Source organism: Larimichthys crocea, chromosome III (assembly GCF_000972845.2).
Source record: "Larimichthys crocea isolate SSNF chromosome III, L_crocea_2.0, whole genome shotgun sequence".
NCBI lineage: Eukaryota > Metazoa > Chordata > Actinopteri > Sciaenidae > Larimichthys > Larimichthys crocea.
The window spans coordinates 18,192,317-18,215,061 of NC_040013.1; the positions used below are offsets into that span (position 1 = coordinate 18,192,317).

General features: G+C 40.8%; 1 protein-coding gene across 2 annotated transcripts in view; it reads right to left on the reverse strand.

Moving 5' to 3' along the window:
* LOC104927466 (cGMP-dependent protein kinase 1) overlaps window positions 1–21,350 on the reverse strand; it is a 74,745-nt gene extending 53,395 nt beyond the window's left edge. The window contains exons 1-2 of one of the 2 annotated variants that reach the window (XM_010741551.3): window positions 20,575–21,350; window positions 12,540–12,706 (exon numbers count right to left, since the gene is read on the reverse strand). In XM_010741551.3, coding sequence (XP_010739853.1) covers window positions 12,540–12,706; window positions 20,575–20,831 — 424 coding nt within the window. In that variant the 5' untranslated portion in view covers window positions 20,832–21,350. Of the gene's footprint in view, window positions 1–12,539; window positions 12,707–17,122; window positions 18,279–20,574 lie in introns of those variants that run through there. The other variant, XM_010741550.3, reaches the window with a different exon arrangement.
* Between the last annotated feature and the right edge of the window lie 1,395 nt (window positions 21,351–22,745).

Below are 22,745 nucleotides of genomic sequence, written 5' to 3' on the forward strand. Positions count from 1 at the left end.
CACAATTAGATTAAAGATAATGGCGTTTTTCTTAATGAGTCTACTCAATTGTGCCTCGACAAGCAGTATGTGACACAAGATTCACTATAAACCAGGACATCTCTTAACTTCCAAGTGGAAACTTTCACACTGAGGCCAATAAACTGCTTCTATAAATACAGTTGAGTTTCAAGGGGTCAGATGGAGGGTACTGTTTAATTCTTCTTCCTCTTCCTCCATTGATTTTTTTTATGTTTTTCAAGCAGCACAAAAGAAACAGGATGTGGGGGAGTTCAAATCCCCTAGACAATAATATACAACCACCATCCCACCCTGATAGGCCTTGTTCTTACGCGATTACGCGATCCTATCCCATATCATTAAAGCAACAGAGGATAAAGCAGAACATTGTTTCATCCTGCTTCCACCAGCCAAGAATTGTGGTTGTTATCGCTGAAGGCTGGTAGGTGGTACAGCACTCAAGTTTATATTTCTGACTTTAGGTCAGCAAAGATATGTCTGTGAGAAAAAACGTGACAGTTTGGAGGCTTTTGTGGTGGACAAACCATGGGAGAAACAAAACTGAGCGTGGGATGTATTCAACGGGGACTGAAAGGGTTTCAGAAATTTCCACGGTTTAAAAATCATTATCTAGTCTTTATTTCTTAACAAAAAGATATGGCTTGAAAGACCTCATAAATTGCAGCTGATTCAGACGTTTCACTGAGATGGACCTGAAATGATTGCCTTTGATAGCTCTGAGCAGTAATTTTTGTTTTCACCTTGTCGTTCAAAGAACACAATATGACCTCTCAAAATACCCAAGCACTTTCAGCAGAAAAAATATTTCTGTCACGTTATGAAAAATGAGATACATTAATCAATGCACAGAGCGAGCAGACATCAGAAAATGAAAAATAAAGTAAATGGATCACAAGATGAATTCAGCACTCTACTTCATATTCACTGAAAAGATATTTAAAGGGCTTCGTGTTTGGTTTTGAGGCTAATTAACGGCCGACCTTATTAAATTAATCACGAATGTAAAAAAAACGAGTCATTCCTGCTGATCACAGAACTGTGACCATGTTCAATCACGAGGGCTGCTTGTTCTTGGAGGAACATTCAAACACAAGTCACGCATTATTTTCCTGCGCAGTTAAATAAACTAAATAAACTCCAGAGTTTAAGAAAATACAGATGTAGCTGAAGCCAACAGCAAGAACAAACCCAAAGAGAGAAAGAGGGAAAAAACACTGTTATGGTATTAATCACAGAGGAGGCTCAGAAAGTGAATGAGTGTTGTTGTTTCAGAGAAACCTTGCATGTAGGGTGATATCAATGGTGCACAATGAAGTCTGATTGAAAGGTCTATCGTCTTTGACTTGTAAATGAGATATTTTCAGACAGTGACTGGTTATTTTCTGCACCTGCCACTGGGCATTGTCAGTGTTCGGTATTTTGAATGGGCAGCTACTCCCAGTCTTACTAACAACCTCCTGTACTTTGTGCTACAGGCTGCTGCTACCCACCTACTTTAAAAACATCATCACCGAGCTAAATAGAGTGTGTTGTAGCGTGTGGCTAGAAGTATAAATACACAATTGATACAGCAAATTTGCTCAACTGAAGTTTTGAGTTTATTATTTAGCCTACCACTCCAAAATAATACAAACACCTCTCAGTATAATTCAATACCAATTCACCACAAACTGCCTCTAAAATGACCATAGAGTTGAACCAACACCTCTCTAAAGTAGTATCAACAAAAAAACACATTATAAATCTCCATGCAGGCTGGATTTATTGTTGTATTACACTGCATTAGTCATAGCTATGTGTACCTAATAAACTGGCGACTGAGTGTTTGTCAGTGAACAAAAACAAATTTAAAACAACATTAACTTAACAACATTAACAAACTTAAAGTTTGATCCAGATCCAATAAACTACTAAATTAGATCGCTAAATTTACGATATTAAGTGTGTTGTATTATGCTCACCAATCTTTATAGTTTGAGCAAGACTGTCCTACAAATCTACATCTTGTACATGACTGAAATTGATTTAAAACGTCTGTTTATCCTGTGAGCTGAAAAAAAGAATGTTAAATTTACAGTAGCTATGAATCCAACTGAAAAAAGTGCAGTTGCTGCACTTTGACTTGGTTTCTCTAAATTCAGCTGCAGTTATTGAAACTTTTAAAACAATTAACCATTAAATGATATAATGTTATCAGAAGTTGAAAGAAGTCAAGATTTAGATATTTTCCTCAGGAAGATGACAGACTGTAGTTACTACACTTTACGCCTTTGCACAGCCTATATATCTGGTCTATGTAATACAGAGGCAGAGTGTAGTATCTTCATTTTTGGGGTCTTGTGTCCAATAATTGGTCATTATTTTTTAGCCATGACTTAAGACTGCTGTTCTACCTATAAACCATTTTGCTGGACAGTCAACAAACCCTGAAGCTATTTTCCTCTGTTTTATTGTTAGCACAGTTTGCCTTTGTAGGGCAGTGCAGTTCACTCTGATCTATGTGATGATGTGATTAGAGTAGGTGGACAGCTGCAGCCAGTTTGACGTTTGCCCTCAGTCCTCCATCCTTGTTCCACAAAGTGGCACGTATTCATCATGTCCAAAAAAATATGCTTGTTAACAGATTTTTGTCAACAAACTGCCTGTCTGGACTTTTGTAGCTTCTGGAATATTACCAATTGAAGTAAAAGGATAGAGAGTTTCATTTATTTGTGTGTGTCTGTTTCAAGAAAATGATGAGCGTCAACATATATAGACATGTATACATGCTGCTCTGTGGGAGTTCAAACATGCTGACGTCAAACATGTCTTTTTTAAACATATGCACTTTTTATTACAGGAACAAAAGGGAAAAAAAGGCAGGAAGAAGGCAAGAGAAGTGGGAGAAGAGAAGAAGAAGGGCGGATGAGGTAAACAGAGGGACAGCGGGGGAAAAAGATGAGGAAGGACACCTGATGCTGTAGGTAGGCGCTGCCGAACATCATATCATTTGAGATGAGAGTACTTCAAATCTGCTTCAGTTCAACTGAGGCACCCTCACAGAGGCCACACTGCCATCGCCACGGTGTGTTAAATTACACTGCAGTTTTGTGAGACGTAAGGATACTAAACAGTGCGCCGTCAATGGAATACAGAGAACAGCTGGTTTCATCCTTTTTACAGCATTTTATCTTGGAGACAGGAATTCAGGAAGAACTTACAGTTGCACCACATGTCTACTTTTGTAGCCTTTCAGCCTCACACTCAAGGCTACCTTCTTCAGTGGGAGTAAAAATATGTGTGAGGTGAGGCACAACAGTTAAACTCCCTCGTCTTAAACTCCCCCACCATCTGTGTTTTCATTTCATCTCATCCCTGCTACTCTTATAGCCATCAAACTCTGATTATGGTGCCTGTGTTGACAAAGTGATTGATAACCCGCGCAGGGCCAGTGAATAAGATCATTTTGTATTCACAAACCAAACCACAGCATTGTAATTAGCACTTAGCGTCCATGCTTTGTGCACATAATCTAGCTTTTCCAGACCTAATTAGACAGGTTAAAAATCAGAATACAGATTAATATGGCATCTAAAGTAATGGGCCTCTCCCATTTCCACAGCCTGCTCTCTTCTCAGCATCACCACAGTCATGAGAAGGCATTTACAGCAAGTGTTGGGGACACAAATAATTATACAAACATACAGTATTTACATGAATAAAAATATATAGACGTTACATAACAAGAACACAGTCACACTAGAGTGTGAAGCTATAATTAGACACCACTTTGAGCAGTTTTTTTGTAGGTACAGGAAAAGTTGTTATAGTTCATGCTGAGGCGGGCATGAACATCTATACCCAGTTTTATGGTAATCCATCCAATAGTTGCTACCATACAGTATTTCAATTGTATTTCCATTTTCTCCAGTTGTCAAAGATTAAATGCTGCTCGCTGGGTTGAGAACTGTTCAACCTCCTTGGCTCATGTAATCATTAGATAATGTCAATAAATGCTTTATCAAAATGTTGAGATAATAGAGATACAGCGATATGCCTCTACTGTATATCTGTATCTGCACATGTGAACACCGACACTACACTTGCACACACAGTCATCTTATAACAGTGATTTGTACCTTTGCCCCTACAGAAATTGTGAAAATTCCCATGCTGGGGTTGAGAGCATTTTGGCAGAGGCAATCAAAGTTCAAAAAGAGAGATCAAAGTATGCATTTTAACTCTGGAGACTCAATAAAAAAAAGTCTGCAGTGAGTGGAGAGGAATTGAAAAAAAAAACCCTTATCTCAAACCTTGACTACAGTGATGCTGACTGATGAAACTGGCCTTTCTAAGATTGATGTATTCAGGCTTCTTCAAGTACAGAACAATAGAGTTGAAAACACTGATCAACCTTCAGTAGTCGCTCTGCCCTCAGGTAACAATGTTATTTAGAGCTCTTGACTACAATATTGTCTTCTTTTCTACAGCTATTTCACATGTACACGTACAGCATGTGTGTGTGTGTGTGTGTGTGCGTGTGTGTGTGTGTGTGTGTGTGTGTGTGTGTGTGCTGTGCACGTGCTAGTCTGAGGGTAAAGGGAGGGATTTGTCCTTCACTGTAGCAGAGCAGATTACTTGCACTCTATCTTGTATCCTCAAGTCTGAACCTCAGCAAACACAGAGCTTATCCAGGCACAGCAGACTCTCAGAAATACTCCCAGTATATGACCACCCCTTCGCACAAACACACACACAAACACACACACACACACACATACACACACACACAGACAGCAGCTGGCATACAATACAGTACAGTTTATACCCACCTAAGTCAAAGCAAAGCATGGAGTTTCAAGCATTTGCATAATATACGGCTCATATGAGCTCATATGTGAGCTCTTTTTGTCAGTGCCTGCCTTTTTCCTGTGCTCCTCTGATTCCACACACACACACAGCTTTCATCATCTTTCCAGATGAGGGACTCTCCAAAGTGGGGTTCGCCACAAAGGGGATAAAAGCTCAGGGATCATTCACAAATTACTCATTAATTCTTGCACTGAAGTCCATTCATCAGACTCTGTGGAGTGAAAATGGGGATCAATTCTTATTGGAGAGTTCAGGGGGAAAAAACTAAGGGCATATCACACTAATCAGAGGAGAGGAAAAGACAGCAAACGGAGGTGAGGGTGAAACAAAGGCCGAGGTTATGAGTAGAAAAAAAAACATGAAATGGACAGATGGTTGAAGAGCGACAAAGAGGAAAAAGGCAGAGGAGGAAAAGAAGTGACGATCAAATGGAGAAAAGATGTTGACAAGAGGCAAAATTGGGGTCAAATTCTGTAAAATGTGAGGAGGAGTGATAGAGCGAAATGTGACTCTGGTATTTGAGCGCTCCGAACTGATAACTTGCACCTTTGTGTGAGAGGAAGTGACAAAAGGAATGTCTTAAAGGCAGAGAGGACTTGCCAGAGAGAATATTTTCACTTGGTGTTGAGGGCAGATGGTGCACTCCTCTACATCGGAGGGATTATTAGTCTGCAACACACGCATACACACTATTTGCACATAAATGACACATTAGCTGAAGTTGCATTCTTCTTGAAAGAAGTGCATTAGGTCATTAGGCTATTATATATATTAGAAAATACAGGTGGATATTTACCTACCATCTTGAAAATCAATAATCTGCCTGAATTAGTTATTGTGAATACAACAATCCTATCCTCTGCTTCTTTTCATACATGTTTTCATCTCCTTTTACTGTTCATTAAATTTAAAAATCAATTTCTGTTTTGGTGCTGAGCTGTAGATGCTTTGTACCATTGTTATAATCTCAGCTTTGAAGTGGAAATCAAATCGCAAATGCCAGAAAGCAAAAATATTTTCTGCAAGCTTATTATTCCTCAGTAATCAATATTTCACGCCTGGTGTGCTGTGTATGAACAATGCTGTCAGTCAAGTGGATAAAAAGAATTTTTACGCACACAGAGTTGTATATATTTCAAAAGGAGTATGAAGATTAATATATATATGTCTGTCTGACATTTAAGGGAGCAGCAGAGAAAAATGCACAACATTTTATTTAATAACGTGCAACTTTGTCAATGTCAATTTTATTATGAAGGCATAATGACATAATTTAAGCAGACAGACACACGGGCTAACATCTGATCCTGACAGTAACTTCTGACGTGTGGATGTGTGTGAAATAACAAGGGAGAGTGTTTAAATGTCATTCCAATTACAGGCCCCTCACCTTTTCCCCAGATGACACCTTAATAGACCTCCACCAGGAGCTTCATTAGCGTCATCATAAGAGCAGATAGCCTTGCAGAGGGGGCCAGATATATGTGACTTCCGTGGTAACAACGCTATTGAATGCCATGTTACATAAGTGAGTGCACAAGTTCCTGGAGATGCCTTTTCAGCAGCTCTGGTGAGTCTGAGCCATAGTGGAGGGTTAAGGTTCATTATTAACTTACAATCGCCGTCTGTCAAGATACGACAGGCAGAAATTGTCATATCGAATGTTGTCTACATGCTGTATTCTAAATCAAACCAAAGTCTGCGGGCTTCATCATTTTACTTTGCAGAGCTGCATTAGTTAAGTTGCCAGGCAACAATGCAGTGCAGCGCGCTCACGTTTCTGTAAACCAATGCATTCTCTATTTTCATATCAGCGTATTAATATGCGAATATATCATAATAATTACCAAGATCGGCTGATAATTTATTAACAGCGGCGTATGCGGTTGTTGTACTAGGAGTGGCAGTAATGGAAACAGTAGTAATACCAGGCAGTTCTTTTAATTTGCTTTATGTGTCGTGTCCTTTTTACACCTCCGACACTCCGTCACACTCAGGTGCACGTGTTGATTACATCGCTACACTCTGCTTAAGATGAGAGAGGAGCCCATCTCCCTTTACTCTGCCTCAATAGCCAGTGAGCACAGAGGGACTCCAGCCTACAGCACAGTGGGAGGATGAGTCCTTTAAAGCATAACTTTCTGTCACAATCCCAAATAGAGACATTCATTCATTTTCAGATTCTTTAGGAAGTTGTCTGGGTCACTACACAGGCCATCTTTTAGTCATTTAATTATTTTAGCAGGCGAGCAGCTAGTTCAAATTATTTCAAGCTGAAGTTTATACTTCAATCCCTAAGTTTGTCCTACACCAATGAATACTGAGGAGCTGTAGAGATCAGCTTTCCTGTCAGGTTTCAATAAGTCAGCCTGTAAGGAAGAGTACAACGTGACAGAGAGGTAATAAGTCGCTAGCAGTGGCTAAAGGGATTATCCCAGGATAAAATATGCCATGAAATTATATCTAAACAGACACCTGTGCCTCCCATTTCCCAATGTTGTTTATATTGATTAGATAGCTGCAAACAGATCAGTGTTTGATGCTTACATGCGCAGTTGTGTTTGCCGAACGACCTGTGAGTCATATCATAAGGAGTCAGATTCTTATGGACAGAAGTATCGAGCCACACTGTGGGTAAACATTGCCATTCATTGTTATTCAGAGGTCTGCCTCGGTAAAAGTGGCAGGAATAAGAAAATAACTGGAGGAGTGGTTCAGCGTGATCCTCCAAACAGCACATTGTTCCCTTCTGTCATTCAGACATTAAAGGAAGCCATTTAAGCCTCACTTCAAACTTCTAGTCCTCTCAGAAAAATCTGTCAGAATATTATATTTGCCTTTCCTAACGCCAGGTCAAATAAAATAATTGGGACTCTATCCAATTTGTGCTTTGTGAAAATGTCAAATCCTCTGCGTATTCTCAAATGCTCTAAACGCATCCACCTGAATAAAAAGGTCTGCATTGAATCAGTGGTTTGCATTGAACACGGTAGTCTGTCAAAGATACCTGTCAATGTACTGTGAACACTTGAGGTTTAGAGCCATCTCATACTGTAACATCACCACTCTTCACTTTTCTGTCCGCCCTCCTTGGACACTTAGTAAAACTGATCAAATATACAGTAAAGGCAGACAGCTAGTTCTCCCGTAAGGATAACACATGGAAAAAAATGTATAATTCAAACATTCAGTATCACGTATACCTGCATCCTCTTTGAATGCATTTGTTTTTTCATACAGCTGGATGGGAAATACAAGGCAAAGTCTGCATCTTTGCATATTCAAACATAAATGCAAAGTTATGGACCTAGTCAGGATAGGCTCCTGTTATTACCTGCACAGTACCATGAAGTGTTCATTATCCAAACTGTAAAAATGTGCAGGTTATATCCAAACACAACTAGAGACGAAGCACATTAACAGTTAATCAATAGACTAATCTGTGGCTTGATTAATGAATTGGGCGATTGCTTCCAGATTCTCTAGTTCATGGTTCTCAAATGGGAATATTTGTTGCTTTCTTTGTCTTCTATGAATGTAGATGTCAGTGCCTTTGGGTTTTGAACCACTGGTGGGACAAAACATGCGCTTTAAACATGTCAGACACGTGCGGCACTTTGACCAAATGATCAATTTATCGTGAAAAGAATTGACGTGTGGTCGTCCTCTCTGATCGATCTGAACTCCACTGAGGTTGTAACAGTTGTTTGCTTGTCGTCTTGCGAACAGACCTGACAAAGCATGAATTCAGACTTTTATCATGTCAGCATCATGATGTAGTTATTTTAGCGTCCTCTTGCTTCATTCATTACAATCAAATTTTGCGTTTAAACCACTGTAACATTGGTAACTGGGTTGGGTGATTTGCAGCGTTACAGTTATGAGAGTTTGGAAATTTCGCTGTACATTTTTGAGGACATTGCACGTGCGTCTAACTGTAAATCTTGGAGCATGTCATTGTATCGATGGGGAAAGACGTGAAATACTGGCGCCTTTTTTTGTGTCCGCAGGAATCACATATGAGCTTATTCTGGTTCACAACACAGACTTTTTAATATTCCCCAGCTGACAGAGAAGATAATTACCTTTTTGAATGCAAATTAGACTAAACCTATAATGTGCTCTTCAAAGGTTTGTATTTTGGCTTAGGCCCAGGATTCGTGGTAATGCAATCCAAATGAATCATCAAATCTCTATTCTCAAAGCTCAGGATTAGGCTCTGTTACACCTTCAGAAAGCTTACTTGTAACATTGTCAACACTCCTGCCGCATTATGTTCCTCGAGGACAGGTTGAAACAGAGTTGCGTCTCTGTATTAACAATCACAGTTTCATTAGATTAAGTTGAATGATGACTATGAAGGAAATCCTCAGGGTTCTACTGTAGAGGAAGTACTTGATAGTAATTGGATGTGATTATTCTAGTTATTATCATCATTAGCCACCTGTGCGGGTCTTCACGGATGACACGGCCAATCAAAAATTCTCTCTCATCTCCATGGAAACGTGAGCTTTTGTCTCAGTTGCAATCAGTACTTAAAAGAGAGCCGGTGTCATTTACAGCCCAGTGGATTCAACCAAAATACAACATTCATTACGGCAGCTAGAGCCGAGCAGGCAACCTCATCATAGCAGCAAGCCAGTGCCAGGATCCATTCTGTTTGGTCTGATCTTTAATTATCAGGTGCTACATCTGCAACAAACACTAACTACTCTGAGGTTGTTTATCCTTTGATATCAGTCTAGTCTCTCACAGGGAGGAAACGAGTTATGATATGCTCTCATGCGTTGTTAAAAATGTTATATTTGAAGTGAGAGCAATGATGTGATGCAATATTATCATAGTTTGTGTATTAGTGTAGTTTAGTTGTGCCTTATGTGGTTAAATGAAGCATGATAAACACTGTCAGCCCAATGGCAAGACATTAATGATTAGCCTGCCTAGTCGCAGTAAGAAATGACTTTACTGTGTGAGCACTGAACACTTCATTTGTTAGGAAAATGATGTACGGCCTATGTTTGACATGACACAGCGCAGTCAGACGTAATGTCAGCATGGATTCAAAAGTCACAGACTGTGAAAGGCTTTCACAGACCTTGGTACAAAGTCGTCACCCTATGAGCTAATGCTTTTAACATTTGTTTTTTTATGCAAAATGAGTCAAGGCCGAGGACAGACCAGGGAAGGGACACGCTGGGACAAGAGAGAGAGAGAATCAAAATGGAGATGAGCAGAAAATGCAATGGAAAAAGTTGGAGGCAGCAAGAGACAGCTGTTGATGTTCACTACAGATTTGTTAAAGACAAAGACATAGAATTTGAAAAAGGGAAATAATTAAGCACACGTTTATATTTGTGGCATATGACCACTATGAACTGAAGCCCTATTTCCAATTACACTACAGCTCTTTCCTCTATCACTGTCAGAAAGGAAATCACAAAGCCCCTCAACAATTATTTCTCTTTCAGATTTGTATCATTTGTTCCTCTCTTTCTGAGCTGAGCTCAAGAGGAACCTATTCATCATGTCAGTGTGACATTTGCTCATTTGTGACCTAGCATGACGAGTCACCTCTGGCAAATTCGACTTCTCACAGACTTTGCAACAGGGACAGATTCAAATCTATCCGCTGCCTACAGAATGGGTTCAGGTGTTCAGATAAAGACAGATTTTTTGATCAGCATAGATTCGTACTTTCTGTGAACTCTTTCTGCAACCCTTTAAAAGGTATATGGTGGTTCAGTATTCAAGAATGTGGTTTTTAATTTTCTTTAACTTCTTTGTCAGTGAATTAAAGATACAACCTCTGATTTTATTACAGCGCCCAATACTTCCCCCAAATTCCAAAGTTTCATCTCAGGTCACTCTGTTACAAGCCACAGCCGTGTTTTGCATTTCGTTTGCATGATGCCAGGCGCACGTTAGACTCTTTACATATCTGACTTCTCTCTGTCCACAGATAAGGACCAGTGATGTCCTGCTTGTAACAGGGACAAGAGCAGTGGTGGCAGAGTTACACAGATCTTTTGTTAAAGTAAAGTAAAAGCTATGAAAAAAAAAAGTATTTAAAGCTACCTAAATAAAAGTAAAGCGGTATTATCAGCAAAATCTACTTATATCTGCAGATATTGTAACTCTCAAACTATCAAGGAGTAGCATTTTAATATATATATATATATATATATATATATTTTTTTTTTTTTTTTTTTTTTTTTTTTTTTTTTTTTTATTTTTTGTACTGACCAGTTCCTTTATATCTGGACAGACCACATGAGTCTACAGCCATCCATGGATGCTAACATGCTCACAATGACAATGTTAAAATAATGTTTAGCAGGTATAATGGTTAACCTGTTCACCATCTTAGTTTAGTGTGGTAGCGTGCTAAATCAACACAAAATGCCAAGAAGTCCAGTTAAGGTTGATTCAATCCATTTAATATTTGTTAAGATGTTTCAGTCGGGACTAAGGTGGTGCATTGCCATCTCTAAAGCATGGCTAAAATGTTGAGTCAGTCTTGTATTGATCTAGAAATACATATTATTCATTTGTTTCCATTTTATTTCAAGTCTCCAAGACAGCGGGATTTATTTCAATCATAGCTGACAAGCACAGTGAAAGACTACTGCTGGTCAATATTTCTGAGTCATCTTCCTATAATAACCTTTAAAGTCACGGTTCTTAGATGCTCCGCAGTAGGTTTTTTAATTTCAGAGCCGGTGACTCACTGAAGACTAGATGAAGACCGAAAGCAGCCGTGGCACTTCTACTAACACTGCCTTACTCTGGAGTCCTTTCAGATGTGGCAAATCCTACATGCTCGACGAGAGAGAGAGCACAGATTATATTTTTACAGTATAGTATCTGTGGTAGAATGAAACTAAAAGATAGTCAAATGGCTGTCTTGTTGTTTTTAATGGGGAATCCAGAAAATGTTTTGCTCACCCCATAATCAAAGTAGGTGGCCGATATAAAACCATAGGAGCGACAATCAATATCAGCAATCTTCCTAGTGAAATATTAACCTTTAAATGCCATCGTCTGTATACCAAACAACAAGATTCAAGCTTATTGCTTCAGTTTCTTTGTTTGCTTTCTTTCTTTCTGTTTTGTCATGTTGTTTCGGCTGCCCATGTGATAGTATGTCAAGTTTTTGAGAGCAAGAGAGCAATATTAGTAATTTATATGTTCTATACTTCTACATTTTAATCCGTATAATGTTGGGAATGTGCAAGTTCACCTACATTATATTGTGCAGGCATTAACTGAGGCCATTTAGTCTGAGGTCAGATCTATTGTTAGAGACAATGGCACTATTAACATTTTATAGCAGTATCACTTGTCACAAATCATGAAACAGAAATGTCCTTTCCCAAATGCCATCAGCACCCACGTCGACGTAGTGCCGGTGTTGGTGTCATCAGAGATGCAACACTTTAAAAAAAAAAAGAAAAAAAAGAACACACATGCTGAAACAAGACCGCTAGAAGAGAATAACACATAACGTACTCAGCGGGCTCACAGCATCATACAAAATAAAATCAGTGGGGCATGAGGGAATCATAGAGCATCGCAGTGTCCTAGTTTCTCACTCATTGTCACAAAATTAAATACTTTTTTCAGGGTTGTTCTACTCTTTCTACTTGTGTTTGCATGTGTGCTTTTACCTTCCATGACGTAGACCAGTGAGCCCACATCGCCTTCCTTAATGATACAGCTGTCCTTTCCATACTCCACAGGGTACATGCAGTCCACGATCTCCTGGATCTGCGACAGCTCCAGGTTCTTCATGAAGTCATTGTCCAAGATGGCCTCCTTGATCAGATCCTTGGACCTTAAGACAAGGTGAAACAAAATGATTTCTCCTTTTGCGCAAAGATGTAATGGGTTCAGATCAAGAGAGATACAAGTACCACACACGTCTCTTGACAGAGGTAAAATATATTCTCTAAAATCCGATAAAGGGTGTTGGGTTCAAGTCTCACTAAAACTTTCAAACTGTACTGTAGCTTTTAAACGACATATATTCATTTCAAAGATGTCAAGATGAAGCCTTTTTGTTCCGTTCAAATGCTGGAACAAGTCAATAAATCGCAAAAATCCTTGCCTAATGGAGGCAGATTGTTTGCACTTACGGGTGCATTTCTGAAAGTCAAATCGGCCTTCAGACTGCAGAGTCATTAGGACATTCTACAGGTAAGTATTTTTTTGCAGTGACTATGCAAGGAAGGGAGAAAATGTAATTAAGTGTAAAGCTAATGTGCAGTTGTCAAGTACAGCTCGGTGCGCAAGTGAAAGAGCACTTTGTCATGTGGGCTAAAAGGGAAAAGAAGTACAGATGGAATTAGACAACATTATCAAAGAGAGCATTATTAGATGCTGTTGGTGTACCATAGACAGACATTTGTTCAAAAAAGATATCCATGTGTTGACAGCGACAGGTGAACAAAGGCAAGATGCAGTGAGGATTGAAACAGTCAGCCCGATCCTCTCGGACACAAAGAAGTGTCGAGAAATCTGACCTGACTCTAGACATTGACGCATGTCATTGCCAGAGTCTGAGTGATGTGTGGCTGCTTTTGACAGACTGTCAGCCGGATGAATGAGGTTAATAATATGTATGAAGGTTAATCCAACAAGGAGTCCCCGCCTGCTGAGAAGTGAAGCTTTTATACCCTAATTCGTTAAAAAAAAGACTGACAGTCAGCAGTGGTGAACTGCCTCTTGCCTTTTTCGAGCCATTTTTCCAGAAAAAAAAAAGAAAAGATCACCTGAGGAGTTTATAGCGAAAAGAGCAAATGACGTGAGGCATTTATGAAGCAGTGCTCGTACCACACCCTGCAGCAACATCCTTCACAAACCACACAACTACACAAAGAAAACTTTGACGGCCAGCCTGATACAATATCAACAGTGCCCTGGGTTATTTTACTTCCAAAATCACATGAATGCAATTTCCGTTAAATCTAATCACGTTATCAAATCTGCGACGAAACAGGTGCTCCTTAAGATAAAACATTTGTGTGAGACACAGCTGGTACGTAATTACATATTTCAACCAACGTCTACAGATTTATACACCATCAGCTGCATGAATTTTGCTTTGGGTCTCAGATAGCATGCTGAAATATCAACATAATGTCTGTTTTGCATTCAACAGATGATCTCTCAATTTGAGGCCTGTGGGGCTCCCAAACAGCTCTGAGAGCAGGGATACTTGAGGCTAAAAGTGAAGAACTAACTGTCTGAAGACCAACATTAGTTTGCTGTCACAATATTCTGCTCCTGGAAAATGCATATTACTTAAGTATAAATCAGTAAAACAAAGTATCGTACCATTTTCTTCCATTTACAGAAAACACCACTGTACAAAACTCCCTATGGCACACACTTCATCATTGGATGGACACTCTTTCACGATGTATTTTTCACAACCCTCTCAAAATGATTTTAATTGATTTTAAAAAAAACTGTAGGATAGAGAAGTTGCTACTCCAACAGAGCAAACATGATGATCCAAAAGTTCCTTTTTTTTTTTATTCTGCCCTTAAGAGTCAGAACAAGTTACTCTAAAGTTAGAATAAAAAGAGAAGACTGAGGTGCTGCACCTATTTTTAAACCCCCCCACCCCACAATCTATGCTGAGATGTGCACTGCGTCTCCCAACCCTTTTTTGTTAAGCAGAGACAAGTAGGAGGAGATGATTTAGATTTAATGTTGACAGCTCTCATTAGGTTTAGGGAGTTAACCTTAATAAAGGTGTTTTCTTTTTTATGTACAGTGGTGATCTTATGGTCCTTACTAAGTTAGTGGTGCTTTAAAAAAGACTTAATTGTATGCAGAGGTTGCTGAATATTTAATTAGCTAAACTAACAGGAACACATCTGAAATCCATCACTCTCCAGAATGAAATTCTGCCTCAGTGAACCCTGTTTCTGTTACATTAACACCCAAGAGATTTCTGGCCTTTTTCAACCCTGTTCAGGACCCCACTCCCCGACTTCAGCTTCTGACGGCAACGTTGAGCAACGTCCTCCAACTAGACCCTTGTAAAAACATCTGTTGGCCTCTCCTTTGTGAGGATGATATATGTGCTTTCATCCACTAGTGAAGTTTGGGGCTGAGCAAGTTCAGCCTTCCTTAAAAGGAGAAAATATGCTCTTTTAGGAGGAAAAAGAAGAGGGGTGGCAGAAAACTGGGAGAGGCTAACGGAAATAAGAGGCAGACAGAGGGAGAGCATATGTGTAAGGAACACTCTATGGGCCTTGTAAAGAAGATAAAGTGGGTGGGAATGAAAGAAAAATATAAACATTTAGCCAAATCCAACAGGCAATATTGCTACACTTGAATAACCAAAACAAAATGAAAATGTAATGGAGCTGCTTTTATCCCATGAGGGGTTTCATGTATTAAAGGGGGGGAAAAGAGAAAGCCTCTCTATTCTCAACTGAGAAATAAAACACGAGAAAAGTCACACAAAAACTAAACTACTTCATTTGAATTGCTCTATATCAAGACGAAAAGATTATTTTTTTGCAAACTGTGTAAGCAACAGCTGTCCAAACATAATGAATACAGATCATGAATAAGAGAACAGTGCCAAACATGCAAAGTCTTTTGCATTCGTCAGTCCGTCCTCTTTTTTTCTGTGTTGAGCAGAAATATTGGACAAAATTCTCAATCTCTGTCTGACAGAGTGTGAAAAGGTGTGGCGGACACTCAGCACTAAATTGAAGCTGTTGTTGACAGGCACTGATGGAAAGTTCAAACAACCTCCTGTTAAAAAGAAGTTTCTTTTTACTTCCATCATGTAATTTTCTTTCACTTTCTCTGTGAATCATTATCATAAATCATGCAGTCATTTCAAAACCCCTCACTCGTCACTTTCAATGTCAAATCTCAAACTAACCCATCGTAATTGCCAGATGATTGCACGGCCAAGACTTTAAACTCTTTGTGGAGTACTCAAAAAATGTCAAAATGCAGAACAATTTAATATTTTGGAGACTTTGGTTTTGGGGTTTTTTCCATCAAGTCCTCGCTGAAAGCCTCTCAGGGAAATCTCTTCAGTGAAAGCTTTAGAATGAAAATGATTAGCATGATAAAACGGTCACTCCATTGTGTTTTCCTCATCTGCACTTCCAAGCAGGTGTGCAGGATCTTGCACTTATTTATGACAAAGAAACACACAAAACACACAAAAAGCTGGCAGGTCTAACAGAGACTAATGACCTTTTCCGATCAGATAAATAATCCCCTTCATTTTTTGATTACCTTTGATGAAATCCGTGGAGCTTTGTTTGCGTATGAATGTCATATCGGAATAATATCTTTCATATGTAACGCATCTGATCTCAGAGTCTGATAGTGGTTACAAAAGTAGATGATATATCCAATAATTTAAACCGGAACACTCCATTCTGCTTACGTTAAGTGACGCAGTGCATTTCAAGGTTCGTTTAACTTTGAAAATATATTGATAGAATTCAGTATGTCCACTTTTTGAATGTGTTTGCAGAGTGAAGACTATTCTTCCTGTCCACCAGGGGGGTAAGTGATTCATAATACCACAACCTCACAACCTTTAAGCTCAAATCAAACAGACAGCTGGATTATTTCAAAACAGAGGGCTATTTTCAGTGTCAGTTTGAGGACCAGACCACATGTTGGAGACCAAGTTGAACAGGAAAGAGGTGTTTGCTTGAGTTGAGAGAGAGAGCGAGAGATAGAGATAGAGAGAGATAGAGATAGAGAGAGAGAGAGAGAGAGAGAGAGAGAGATAAACATGCACAGAGAGCCTGTTATGACTGCCTGTCAGAGAATCACAGCTTGTATAAAATAGGCACTGGTACATTACACAGAGCTGCTGCCATCATCAGTTCTGCAAACCTATAATTTCCTGTCACTGGATGACATGTCATTTCTCTCCCATGTTGGTCTATAATCAGGCTTATTGATATTCCGCCTTTTATCGCTGTTCTGCTGATAATCTTATTGATAACTGTCACTGATGACAGCTCCCTGATCCCTCATTTCCATGCTTGACAAACTCAGATTTTCCTTGTATCCACAGTGCGTGTACGCGCGTGAGTGTTAGAGAGCACCATCCATGTGCTACAGGTGCCATCGCCTACCTGCTGCGCCACACAACGTTGCGCACAGGAATTAGAAAGGTGACAAAGGGTTAATGAAGTCGTGCTGGAGCGCAGAGAAAAAGTGAATATGATGCGTTGGTAATTTGGACACCTACTGTGGGCTTTTGGGGTAGAAAGGTAGAGTGACATGGCTAAGATCCTGGATGTCGAAGGCAGTGGGTTCGGCTGAAATAGCCTGCCTCTTCGTCCGCTGCTGCTCATGCAGCTCACTCTGCTTGTGGACCTGTTGGGTTGCCGGTTTGATAACAGAGCGGTATTTGTCCAGCTCGTTCTGTAGTCTCTGTATAAGCTCGTCTTTCTGATCGAGCTCCAGTTCCAGCTCGTCGATGAGCGCGTCCCGCTGGCGCAGCTCCTCAATCTTCTCCTGGAGCGCGTACTGGAGGTCGCGCAAGGTGCCCATTGCAGTTGGCGGTTACGGGCGACTTCCCAATAAGTTTAGCCAAAGGTGCGCAGCCGCGTTTTTATCCTCTCTCCTCTACCACGCTGCTCACAAACTTTATCCGGCATGAACGGCTTCAGATGATGCAGCCCCTGTGTCTCCTGTGGGGGGATTCCTCGCTGCTCTTTTTGCGAAGGTATGTTCGGTTTGCCAAGGTGAAGGCGTCTCAACCACATTCACGCAAAGTTTGCCCTCTTCCTCTCTCTCTCCTCTCTCTCTCTCTCTCTCTCGCTCGCTCTTTCTCTCTCTCCCTCCCTCCCACGGCGGTGTGACAGCGGAGGACCGTCCTCCCCGAGTGCGTCAGGCTGCGACCCGGAGAGAGCGCATGGCGAGAAGGGCGCCTACAGGAATCTGCGGCACAGTGCAGTCTGCCACTCCAGCGAGAGCCGCGCTCGTCTCACATGAATAATGGACTGAGTGAGAAAGCCACCGTTCGGAGAACCATGTCATCATACCTCAGCAGCTCGCCCTGAGGCTGTAGAGTTTCAAATAGATGAAGCACCAGAACCTTAATGGAAGCTGAAGGTGATGGAAACTTAATGAACCTCAATGAACAAATAAACATGGAGGAGGAAGCTCTGCTGCTTGAATTGTGTCTATATAAGTGAACATTTTTCAAAGTGTGAAAGCCAAATGAAGCTTTGGTATGTTCAAGAAGAGAAGAGTAATTACACTTTTTCCAAATCCATGTCCAACAATAATTCAGTTTTGTGACAGAAGTGAAGAAAGCGATGGTGCCCGAGCCAAAAAATGATAATCTCACAGACTGTCAAAGAGCAGCTGCAGCAGACATGACACTGCCAGAGCTACTGGGGCTCACGACTCTTCACAGCAGCTCCACATTCCTCATCTAATCTTTTGTTGTGTGTGGACTCTAATGCTGGTGTCTGTCCATATTATCCCAGTGAGTCATCTAAAGCATTTGGCCTCATGTGCTCTGGACAAATTCAGAGGAGGATAAACTGCCAAGGACAATCTGATAGGATGAGGAGCTGCTGAGAATATAACTGCAATTACTGAGCCGAGAAGATGAGGAGTCACAGGCTGACAGTGAGGACAAAAGATGGGATAAACGAGATTACTTGGCTGTAAGGATAGGTGTGTTTGGCCAGTGTGTGTGTGTGTGGTAAAAAAGCATCTTCTTCCTGACAGAAAACAGGTAAACAACCCTGGACAGAGATAGCTGCTCTAATAAAAGATCACAGCTGCCCTCTTGTGGTGAGTCAATGCATCAGGCAAACAACAACAAGGTAGCATGCCTCTGCTGAGCTCTTAATGATCCTAAAATGTTTCAGGATCATTGCATGAGTGGATGACTGAGCAGTGTGTTCAGTATTAATGAACAGTTAGTTTTTAAGTATTTCAGAGGAGAGGAAACAGTTTTGCACGTGTTGGAACATCTGTTCACCAAACAAGGTAGTTAAATGTCTCATTAAGTCATTAGAATTAAAGCTTTATATATTGTTGTGCCTTGTGCTCCACTCTAAATGCAAACAGCCAAACCCTAATGAATCCAAAGTAGCCTTTCTTGTCTGAGCTAATTAAAATCCATAATGTTTTCTTTTATCTTTGTCAAAGGGCAGGGCACAATGCTTGAGCGGCAACAAACTTCCCTTCATATCAGGAAACTGCAGGTGCCTGGAGATTTCAGGTCCTCTACGGCCCTTGTGCTGCATCCCCACATCCACCCATCCTCAAAAGGCCCTCCCACTGTCCTTCAAAGCACCTCTGCGCTTTAAATTTCACCTCTCTAACCATCCAGCTCAGCCCTTTTCCTATGCAGATCAATAGAAACAGGATCCGTTGCTCCATGCTGCGGTAATCCGATGAGCTGGGCAGGCTGCCGGCTGGTGCCACGTCCTGGCTCTAATGGGGGGGTCACACTGTCTCCGACCCCGCAAGCGGCCCAGCGGGCAAGGCGGCGCAGGTGGAGGCCCTCCTCATGGCACCCGGTGGCGCCGAGGACAATCACATCATCTCATGGGCGCTTTTCACACATGCAAACAGCTTTACTTCCTTTTCACAGCACAGGGTGTGCGGCCACGTGCAATTCATTTGTGCACTGAAGGCCCCATTCAAGCACTTATTGTGCCTCATCAACTGATGCATAATTTTCAGAATGAGCCCTGTGCCTATAGGAAGGTTGTCAAAAGATGATTACTATTGATTATGTTTGTCTTGATTATAGGTTTCTCTATGAACCTGGGTCATTCATGACCTCCATATATCGTCCTAGTGTTATTTTTTGGGCCTCGAGACACTTTGTGTGCACTTTTGTTCTTGTTTATAGGCACACTGAGCATCAGTTAATGAGTGCAAATGAGGACCTTCCCTGTCTGCAGTTTATTAATGCAAATGAAGCCTGGGGAAATTGTCTAGCCATCTTTAATAGAATTAACCTCATTGTGTATTGTATTAATTGAGTCAGCAGAGTGATTTCTGCTTGTGCTTGTGTGATATGTCAATATAATAAGTCATTTATCCTGAAGGGGTTGTAATATTAGAAATGTAGAAATGAAAGGACGAAGACTCAGTGAGTTCAAACTTTATGCAGGGAGTGATTACAGCAAAATGACACTGAATAGACTGAAGTGAAAGGATGAGGATGATTTCTCTCTCTCATATGAAATCTTCAAAATCAGCAAACGCATACTGTGAAGCTATAACGAGCACCTAAAGGTGATGAAGGAAGCATATGGTCAAACAAAGCTTTTTCTAATGGAGTATTAAATATCCTCAGACATGCACTTCGGGTCCTCAGCGTCCAGCTACTAAAAGCCAATAATGCATCGCACTTCCTCCTGCCTGTGTCCTGTGGGACTGCCATGATGGATCTGATCAATTAGGAGCTCTTTCTGAAGCTCGTCTTGGAGCTGCGTCATCGGCCCCAAGAATGAAAGTGCTCATCCATTCATGGCAAACATCTCCCATTTAGAAAAAAGAAAAAAAAAAAAAGAAGAAGACACATACAGGGTGGTAAAAAAAAAAAAAGAAGTGTGACCAGGAAGTGTGTGGAATTACTATCAACACATGTATTTACATTTTCAATCACATTTCTGTTCATTCAGGGAAAACAACCAGAAAGATCTTTAAAGTATAGAGTCTTACCAGTCGGACTTGGCATATTTCCGAAACGTCTGCCTTGACAGGTCCTGGTGCGTCTGAGGCTCCGCGGAGATGCCCTGCGCCCTGCGTGTCCTCGGTCCAATAAGTTGAGCGCTGGGTAGAACAGACTGACATTTGTGTAATTTTCTCTTCAGTTCTTGGATCTCGTCTTCTCTGTCCGCCAAACGCCTCTCCAAGTCCCGTATCCTCTCCTCTTTTAGCAACAGGATCTTGGCAAAGTCGTCCTCCAGGTCACTCATGTTGAAATGTGCGTTAAACTTTGCCGCGATTACTCCGCGATATGTACCCAAAAAGAAAAAGAAAAAAGAAATAGAAAGAAAGAAAACGATGAACTCCCCCGCACAGGCTGTGAAAACGGGACACAAATCCACTAAATACGCGCAGGATGGTGATGATGCTCCGTGTGTCCCCTTCACTGCCCACTTGTTTATTTCAGAAGAAAACGAGGCAAAGCTGGTGTTTAAAGCCGGACAGCGGACGCTTGATAGAGCAGCGCTACGCTACAGTCCGCCGAGCCTCCGGGGAGCTGCTGATGATCCTTCATTGAGAAACCAATTACAGCAGCTCTTCCTCTCCGAGGACGCAGACAGGCCGTCAAACTGGGCACTAAAGAGCCGAGACAACTCCTGTAGTTCACCGCCTCTCACACTGCAAACACACACCACAGAGGAAGCTCAGTGCTGCTGCTGTCAAATATTTGTTTACCATCTATCTGCACAATCCTTTGAGCGCAATGTTAAACACCCACATCACCTCCCCGACCTAACCTATTGCACGAAAAAAAATCAATTGTCCCGCACTCACAGTCGCTTCATAGGACAGTGGACTGGGCTGTAGCTTGTTTGCCACATTTTATATCTGGAGTATGCACAGATCAGTGAAGCGACAGTAATCCCCCTATAAGGCTAAAGACCTTTGAGAGTTCTGATTTGCTGCCTTAATCCACTTATATGCGACTTATATATGTATTTATTGTTTAATATGTATGTTTGATAGAATCTTAAGTCTAATCAAAGGATCTAAAAAAGTTTGTTACATCACAATAAGCATATGAAACATTACATTTGATTTATTCGATACACAAATGATTATATAGATAGATTATAAATCCAGACTTTACCCAGAAAAAAGACACAATAGACTCATAGAAAACAGAAATTTGTGAGTGTGTTATCTCACTGATATCACTTTATGCTGTTCAGACTGTAGAGTTCACTCATAGATCATCTCTCCTCTCTGTAATATTAATCTCCAGACCCAGCCAGTCATTTCTATGTACCATTTTTCATTCTACTGCCTAAATCTGTTTCAACTCAATGAATTCATTGAGGGGAGAGAGAGGAGGAAAAAAAAGTGAGCTCATGGGCGCTAGGGGGATGTTTCATTAAGATTCTGAGTTAAAAATAGAGTGAACAGATCTTCCCTTTGCTAGTTCAACATATCTCACCCTTGTCTACCGCTTGCCTTCTTATTTTTTTCCAACCCCCGTCTCATTGGGTGAGAAATGACTGCTTGTTGCTGGAAAGCGTGGCTCTATAGGTGTATTTGCAGAGTTTTATGACATCTTATTTCAACCTGGAGGTGAATATTACCTTGATAACTGGTTTTAGGACGTGATAACCTGCTTAACTCTTTTCCGTTATCAGGTATAGATTGTAGTTGTTTTCATCATGAAACGCGTATGATCTGCTTCTTTGCTGAGTGTCTCTTCAGTGAGTGTGTTTCACAGTAATACGTGAGCCCTAAAGTGAATGTAATCAGCATTCAAAGACAAGGTGAGGACCAGGGTTGGGCTGTTATCAATGTGGAAAACAGTGATCGATTAATTATGTATGCAGCAGACACTGTGCCCATTATGACAGTGGTAAATTAAGTGTCACCTTCTGTGACCCCCCGTCCATATCCACGGAGAATATGGTTGCACTGAAAAAGAGCCACTGACATCATGTTCAGAAAAAAAGGGGCATTCTGGACAAAACCATTCAGAATATCATCAATAAGTTTTGCATTAAATTGTGTTTGATCTTCTGTTATTACCACAATCAATATGTGCTATCAGCACCTGCACCTATAACACGCTTGTTGCGTCATCACCATGGCTATATCAGCCGAAAGGTATAACTGTGCTGCCCCCACACTCGACTATTTACACA